The following is an 8,281-nucleotide window of genomic DNA, read 5'->3' as shown; positions in this document are numbered from 1 at the left end:
TCGCGCTAGCAAGGGAGGGGGCGGGGCAAATCCCTCACATTGCCCCGCCCACAGCCCTAACCGCCACTAGCTCCGCTCGCGTTAGGGGGGCCCGAGCAAAACCCCTCACAATACTGTAACCGCCTCCAGCTCCGCTCGCGCTAATAAGGGATGGGGCGGGGCAAAAATAACCCTCACTGGCCACGCCCACATTCAGTAAGGGCCACTAGTTCCGCTCGCGCTAAGAGGGGCGGGGCAAAAAGAACCTTCACTCTGGCCCCGCCCACATCCTATAAGTAGCTCCGCTCGCGCTAGTAAGGGAGGAAGAGGAGGGGGCGGGGCAAAAACCAACAGAGCAACGCTGCGCCTGGCGATCAAGTTTGTCCCACGCTCCGTGCCGTAGCCGGCGTGGCGTCATCGCGGCGCGCGTGCGCAGAGCGAGGCTGCGCTTTTAAAGGTGACAGAGGAAGGACAGCGGCGGCGCGGTTTGTTCCCCACAGAGCTTCTTTCCCCGGCTTCAGTCGCCAGGCGAGAGTGAGTCCTCTCTTATCTCCGCGAAAGGAAAGGCGCTGAGGCGGCGGGGGCTGAGGGGAGTTCCCGGAGGCCCAGAGGAGGGAGGGAGGGAGGGTGAGCAGGCGCCCTCCTTTCTTAGGCCCCGTCCTTCGTTCCCTCTTGGTCTGCCCAGGAGGGGCCCCAGAACGCCCTCCATTAGGGCTCGGAAGCAGGGGCTGAAACTGCCACGAGGTTTTGACGTCATTTTATCCTATTTAACTCCCTTTATATTGTTTTATTTTATTGTTATTTATTTTATTTTACTGTATATTTATTTATTAGTTTCAATCTACAAACCCTCAGGAAGCAAAGCAGGGAGGTTAGATGCACCGAAGAACAACAAAGGTTAAGAATTACTCTCATCATCATCATCATCATCATCATCATCATCATCATCATCATCATCATCATTAACCTTTATTTACGAAGCGCTGTAATGCGATATTTTTAGTTGGAGACGTTTATTTTATTTTTTAATATTGGTTTATTTTATATTGATTGATTTATTGATTGATTTAATATTGCCTTTTAAATTCCATATTATTTTGCTATAGTATGTCTTATTTCATGGTCTATGACCATCGTATTGCGTTTCCCTCTTTGGTTCCCTCTCAGGCCCTCCTCCTCCTCCTTTGAGCGGTGCCTTGCCTTCCTTTCTGGCGAGGACTGGCTCCTGCTCTCTCTGTCGGAGGCCTCTTTCGCCTTGTAGCTTTGCCTTGCCTTCCTCTGAGGCCGAGAGAGTGTGACCTGGGGGAATGGCTCCTCAGGGGCCGGGAGACCAGGCCTTTCCCCAGGAGATGCCCTGCATTTCAAACCTTGGACTTAGGAAACGCCCTTTTCTAGGCCTCTGTAGCTCTTCCAGGGCAGCTCTATGGCCAATGCCTGGCCATTGTCTGGGGGACCTAGAGATCCCTAGAGAGGCCTCCTCTCAGGCAAAAACATTCACGGGGGTCCTGTGCCCCTGGCCCAGAGAATGTGGAGGGCAGCTGTCTCTCTATGCCGGTTCTTGGCTTTTATCTTGGCACATCCTCCGTTTTCCTTGAACGCTGTACATTTTGTGGCACTTGGTCCTCCTTTCTGGTTGGGACAGACGGTCGCCCTTTTCGGAAGCAGCATCCCTAATAATAATAATAATAATAATAAATGTATTTATATCCAGCCCCTCTGAGCAGATCAAAGCGGCTACTAAAATACATCAAGTAATGTAGGGGTGTGTGGACTGAGACTGTGAAAGGTGTGTGTGAGACACAAGTGTCCCTCAGACATCTGCCTCTGGGCAGAAACAGGCCAAAAGCCCCTTCAAAATGCAGAGGAGAAGGAGAGACTGCCCCAGGTCTTTGTTTTTTAAAGTTAAGCTTAAATTTTAAAACATCAAATTAAAAAACACACTTTAAAAAAATCCAATCTCACCCAGTTTTCACTTCAGCCACCGGAAACTGTGTACTGGTGAATCCATTGAGGCTGTGTGTACGATATTGGCAAGTCCGATGGCATTGCCATTACATTCAGTGGTAGATGGGAGTTATGATTCATGATTGGGAAACCATCATTGAGTCTTGTGTGGGGCTGGAGGAGGCCAGTGGGATCAGGGCTGCCATGAGTTACAGTCTGAGTTTCCCAGGGTCTTAGCCCTTTTAAAGGGAAAGGAAAACAAGCAAGTATGAAAGTCAAAGGGGTCGGAGTCTAGCTTCCGCTCGCAGTGAGGCAGATTATATATTTGTATGCTTTCCTGAAAAAATAAAGACTGACTCAAAGAAACAACAAACATGTCGTTTGTGGTTTAAAAACAAATAATAATAATGGCTTTAATAAATATATACATAACAAAACTAAATCCTAACCTAACTAAAGGTAGTTAGCAGGAAGATTGAGAGAGAGAGAGAGAGAGAAGATTAGCAGGAAGAATAGAGACCATATCAACTTTAAGGTGCAGAACAGACCGCCCCAAAAGGGCAGCCTCCCGGGGGCCTTTTTCCCTCTGAAGGGACGCTGCAGTCGCCATTGTGAGTGCGCCAATCCATTACTATTTAGCCTTTGTTTGCACTTTAAGAGGCACCTGAATAGAATTGGGAAGGCTAGACTGAGGAACACTCAGAAGGGCTTTTGCTAGTTCCTTCCTCTGAAATGTAGCCTACAGCTTGTGGTATCCATTAGCAGTCTCCCATCCAAGTTCTAACCAGGGCTGACACTGCTTAGCATCCAAGATCAGATGGGATCATAGCACTCATTAAATATTTGTTTCAAACTAAAGTGCTGGCAATTTCTTAAGAATATGAGTAGCTTTGATAGCAACTCCTTCAATTTCTGTGAAGTGGAACTCATTTGCACCGGGTTTCATGGTTTTAATAATCTCACCTTCATTCCTGTTGCTTTTCTTTGTTGGTCTTACTTAGTGTTGGTGCTGTGATAACAAGACTTGCTTTTGTTTTGGTGCGTTTCCATTTCTTAGGAGAATCGCCACCATGTCAGCTGCTTTGTTGCCCAAACCACAGATGAGAGGCCTTCTGGCCAAACGTCTGAGAAAACACATCGCAGTAGCATTTATCTTTGCTTTGGGATGTGCAGCTTCTTACAAGGTCAGTACATGGGAGATAATTTTATTTTTTTAAAAATACCTTTATTGAAACTTATATACACCACATTAAAACATACTCGTACAAAATCATATTTATACTTCAAGAGATCTTGCATAAAACTATCAACCTTACATTCTCATTCCTTCGACCGTACTCCCGTTCTTTTTATCCTTTTCTCTATCTCCATTCCCATTCTCTCTATATACTTTTTATCCCTACTTCTCCTTCCTTATCTCTTCCATCTTTAACCTTCTTCTTCCTTTCCTTATTTTCTCCTCTTCCCCTCATATCTTATCTATCCCTACTCTTCCCTATCACCCTTCATCTTCCTTCTTTCTTTCCCCCTTACCTTTGCCCTTCACTTCCTCATATATTCTTCACATAGTCGTACCTTGTCCCACCTACACCTTCCGTCGTCAGGGAGATAGTTTTCTTATAACAATCTCTTGCAATCCTGTGTGTGTCCGTTGAGGGATAAGCCCATAACACAAGTGGCGCTTTCATTTTAGTAAATCCATACATAATTGAAGCCTTAATATGGAGGTGGAGTTGTGCGGCAGTTCAGTGCTGTTAGTCAATATTTTATAAGAAACTAAACCCCTACCAGACACTGGTAAAATCTTTTTTCATAGAAGGTGGCTTGAGATGTGCCATAATAATAATAATAAATTCTAGGTTTGACTATTTTGTTCAGTCTGATCTTTTTCCTTTTCAGTTTGGTGTGGCTGAGCCCAGGAAAAAAGCATATGCAGACTTTTACAAAAACTATGATGCCATGAAGGACTTTGAGGAAATGAGGAAAGCTGGGGTTTTTCAGAGTGTGGGACCCAAATGATCTAAGCAGGTATCTGGATAGCTTTTAGACTATACAAGATGTTCACTTTCACCAAGAGATTTCTTTTTGGCAAGGTATACTTGCCAAGGTGTTAAGGTGTGTAATCTACTGTATTAGAAGGGCTCATAGTGTGTGACAGCAGTCTTTTGATAAACTCTGCTGCATAACCTAGAACACCACTTATTTGATAATGAAGATTAATATGAAGACTGAGATAGTAAAGCTCTGTATTTGTGTTTAATGTGCTGCTATTTCATGATAAACTAGTACTTCATGTTGGAGAATAGTGTGAAGAAACAATGGCCGGTTACATACCGGCAGTTGGGACGTCCAGAGGACGTCCCATTTTAAAAAAGGGGTGTCTCTTCTAGACGCCCCTGAGTCTAGTACGGACTGTGTCCATACAATATGGCACCGGCCCTTCTACATGGCCGGCGCCATATTGACGTATCGGACACTGAGCGTCCGAACGTCACGTGGCCCTAATGATGTCACGAATGTGCCCTTGGCGCTTCGTGACGTCATCAGTGCGCTGCTGAAAGAAGCTCCATTTTGGAGCTTCTTTTTTGCTCCGCGCGGGAGCCGCGCGGTTTGGCTGCTGAGGTTCCCGCGTGGAGCAAGCAGCGGCGGCAGACCGCCTCAAAGCGGCGGTCTAGAACCCGCCAATGTCAGGGGAAAAGAAAATGGCAGTGATAAATGTACTGACTTCCAAAAACGATGGGGAAAAAAGAACAGGAAGATGTTGCTTTGCAAACCCTACTTTTAAATGGTGCAGCATGTATATTTGGCAATGCATCCATCAGAATGCCCCGGGGCCCTAAATTATATCTTTGGTGCTTGTGGTTAGTAGCAAGTACATAGCTGCTAAACACTCACTCTTGTGAGCCTGCTACTGTTGCCTCCTTCACCTCTGGTTTACTTTTTAAGGAGAGCTGAGGAGATTAGACCAGAAAACTATTGCATTGCCTCCTCCCTGAATACTTATACATGGTTGCTCTTTTCATCTTTTTCCAAAGGCTGCTCCTTTGCATCCTGATGGTGTAGCTGTTGAGTGTGATACTGCATGCATTATTATCATTTTTAAATCTCTAGTCTGTTGGTTTTGGGTCAGATTTTGCTTGTAAACAAAGGTATTTTGTAGCATGAAAACCTATTACTGTATGTATAAATATTCTGACAAAAGCAGTCTCTTGCTTGGTTTAGGTGAAAATGTTTTTGTATCTTGAAAATAAGAACAGATGGCTGATCTTTATTGCTTGTGGATTTTCTCTTTCAGATTTGGATCAATGACAACTAAGCATCGCTGTTTCAGAGAACTATACCTTGTGATTCACCTCAGTGTCTGACACACTGTAATATTGCTCATTAAATGAAGTACTGATCTCAAATGCCTTGGCCTTCTTTCACTTTTTCACTCCTGCTCTAAGGAATCTAGAAAAAAAGATGACAAGCTTGGGCTTTGAGGGATGTTAAGTCATCCTGGATTTTAACATACTTAATGTTCCTAGCAAAACTCTTCAGCAAGATGATTGTAAGATAGCTATATTACAATAAAGGGGGGGGGGGCATCTAATGCAGGGATGTACAACTATTGGAGGTTAGGAAGTGGTATTGGTCCCCCAAGAGACTTCAGAGGGCTGAATCTCCCTGGCAAAAACAGTTAATTTCTTTGCCTCCAGATGCAATTACTGAGGGCATTTTACCATGTTTTTGGCTCCCTGGACCATTGTAGATGCAGGAGAGGCATTTTTTTATTACAGGAAGTGACCAAAAAGTTCTAGTTTTTTGTGGGGTGGGGGTTATCTTGGGGCCACAAAAATTACCATGTGGAACTGCCTGTGGGTCATACTCTCTCCACTCTGATCTAATGGCATCTTTGTTTCTCAGGATGCTGCAGTGAGGCCTCAGTTCAAGGAAAGGTAATCCTATTGAAGTTGTCACAATTCAGGCTATGTGGAATATGTGTTTCCTCATTCCCTTGGGCCAGGGGTAAGGAAAGTGTAGCATGTAGGCTCTCCTTGTCCCCTGAAGCCTCCCAAGACAGATTTTAATTTGGGGGCAAGCTTTTGTCCCAAAATGGGCCAGAATGACTCTCAAGTCCCCACAAATGAGATTTGGGTTACCATACCCAACCATCTCAAAGGATGAACCTGAGTAGAAATCAGTCAAAATGAGAACCTGGAAGTATTATATCACCTCCAGTGCTCTCAAATGTGATGGTGTGGCCCATGGAAGGGTATCACGTGGCCACTGGGCAGTTGCTAACCCTTACCTTAGTGTATTGTGCATTTTGTCTTCCACCACTGAGAAAGAGCACCAAATCCTTCTAGTCCTCTTTATCTTTGCTGCTTAAAAGGCGCTGTGCAAATGGATGTACTTTGTAGTATGGGCTGTTACATACAGGATTGAGAGTTTGTGGGATGAATTGTTTTATTTAGTCCCAACTAGAGTTGATCCACTGAATCAATTGTTGAATGTTGAATGATTTACTATGGTAAATCCAAGTGACTCAGTGGGTCTATTCTGATTGGGCCCAACAGTAGAATTTGGGCCTAAGTGTAAAAATTCATGTGCAGCATTGGTCTTTATATCAGTTCCTTCGTGCTTCCTTGTTTTGATACAGGACTTAGATCTCCAAGTATCTGTGTGTAGAGTATCCTGAAAAACATTGGTTATAAGCCCAACATTTATGCTTTGTGTTTCACATTAGAATTTGCCCATGTCATCAATCCAGTTTCAGCTGTCTGTAGTTTTGTGGTGATTTGCGGACGAAAAAGCTATTAAATCATGTAGATTTGATAAGAGCTGCATCAGATGGGCAACAGTGTAATGCCCATGCTGCATGCACCCATGTGCTCAAGAGGCAGTCAGCTTCCATATTCTGCCTACCCCAAAAGATGTGAGATAGTCTCTGCAGCATTGTTAAAAACCTTATCTAGATTAGCAAGTAATGCTGGTGGTCTATTTCTAAATTCCTAGTGATAGCTAACTTGTGATATTTAAAGGGATTTTTTTCCTATGACATTGTGGTATTGTGTCAGGATTTAGGTCTTTCCCCCCAAAAATCTTATAATAAAATAAAATGGACCATAGGAAATCTACAGGAGACGTAGGGAGAAAATGTAGGATGAAGTGATGGAGGCCTTGAGACACTGCCACACCTATTCTAATCTTTAGTAATTTTGAGGTCAGGTTGCTTGCTAGATTGAACTCTCCTCTGAAATACCTCATTCTCAAATGGGATATGAATTACATGAAAGAGGGGAAGTTAGAGTTTCAAGGTTAAAGTAAATTTTGCTTGGAAAAATGTTTACATGCTGTGGTGAAATACATACTCTATATAAACAGTCATGTTTGTTGGCCTCATAATCCTAGTTGTTCTGGGATGGACATTGCAAGATAATAGCTGTAGCAAGAGCTGACTGCTGTGATGGTAAAGAACGCAAAGCTAGTAGTGAAGGTCATTGGTTCTTAAATGGTGGTGCGGGATCTCCAGGAGGTAAAAGACTTACAGGCTCTGATCCCGCTTCCTCTTCCTAGACTTAACGTGTAAAATTAACACATGTGTTGAGTTAAATATTGAATTTATTGAAAATGTTCTAATTTGAACAATGTTGTTTCCTTATAAAAATTTAAAATATGAATATACATGAATTTTATGAATGAAAATACATACACTAAGTAATATATTTTGATTCATATACTACATTGAGTGGTACCTGTCCTCATGTAGATGTAAAGAAGGTCTCTAGGGTAAAAAGTTTGCGTATTACTGGTATGCTGTGGTTAAGATGCTAATTATGATGATTGGAAGGTTGACAATCCGAGGTCCAAGTGCTGTGTGATGGGGTGAGCTCCCGTCACTAGTCCCAGCTTCTGCCAATCTAGCAGTTTGAAAACATGCAAGTGCTGGAAGAAGTGGTGCCGTGTACCAGAAAGAGTAATGGTATGTATGCCTGTGGTGCGCGCGCGCTGCTGTGCTGCCATGAACATGAGCCTCATTACAGTGGACCCTTGGCTTACACGGGGGATCTGTTCCAGCCCCCCTGTGTAAGCCAAAAAAATGTGTAAGCTCGAGTCCCATTCAATTGAATGGGGCTTGTGTCGCAGGAGAGTGTGTGCGCTGCGTGCGCATACGCCAATCACTCTCCCATCGCGTGGCATCCATGTAAGCTGGAAGCTGCGTATGGGGCGCCCGCCTATAGTGCAGGCGCACTGTACTTCTAATGGGACTCAAGCATAAGCGAAATTTCTTTAAGTGGGGGGTCCAGAATAGATTCCCTGCGTAAAAGAAAGGACCACTGTAGATGAATATGTACCACTTCAGTGGGAAAGTAAC

The 8,281-nt window shown here is 43.9% G+C and overlaps 1 protein-coding gene across 1 annotated transcript; it reads left to right on the top strand.

The window, feature by feature from the left end:
• The first annotated feature begins 362 nt into the window (after positions 1–362).
• On the top strand, positions 363–5,330 carry LOC121929700 (cytochrome c oxidase subunit 6C). The gene is made up of 4 exons (XM_042465537.1): positions 363–513; positions 2,981–3,107; positions 3,823–3,951; positions 5,219–5,330. Exons 2-3 carry the CDS (start codon positions 2,994–2,996, stop codon positions 3,940–3,942), a joined length of 234 nt encoding a protein of 77 aa, XP_042321471.1. The 5' UTR covers positions 363–513; positions 2,981–2,993; the 3' UTR covers positions 3,943–3,951; positions 5,219–5,330.
• The last annotated feature ends 2,951 nt before the right edge of the window (positions 5,331–8,281 follow it).

This window comes from Sceloporus undulatus, chromosome 4 (assembly GCF_019175285.1).
Source record: "Sceloporus undulatus isolate JIND9_A2432 ecotype Alabama chromosome 4, SceUnd_v1.1, whole genome shotgun sequence".
Lineage (NCBI taxonomy): Eukaryota > Metazoa > Chordata > Lepidosauria > Squamata > Phrynosomatidae > Sceloporus > Sceloporus undulatus.
Note: the sequence above shows the minus strand (reverse complement) of the source record. Positions and strands in the feature narration are given on the sequence as shown.

Coding starts and splice junctions, on each gene's coding strand:
- LOC121929700 (XM_042465537.1), top strand. CDS start 2,994: ATGTCAGCTGCTTTGTTGCCCAAACCACAGATGAGAGGCCTTCTGGCC. Junction 3,108..3,822: donor GATGTGCAGCTTCTTACAAG/GTCAGTACATGG, acceptor TTTCCTTTTCAG/TTTGGTGTGGCTGAGCCCAG.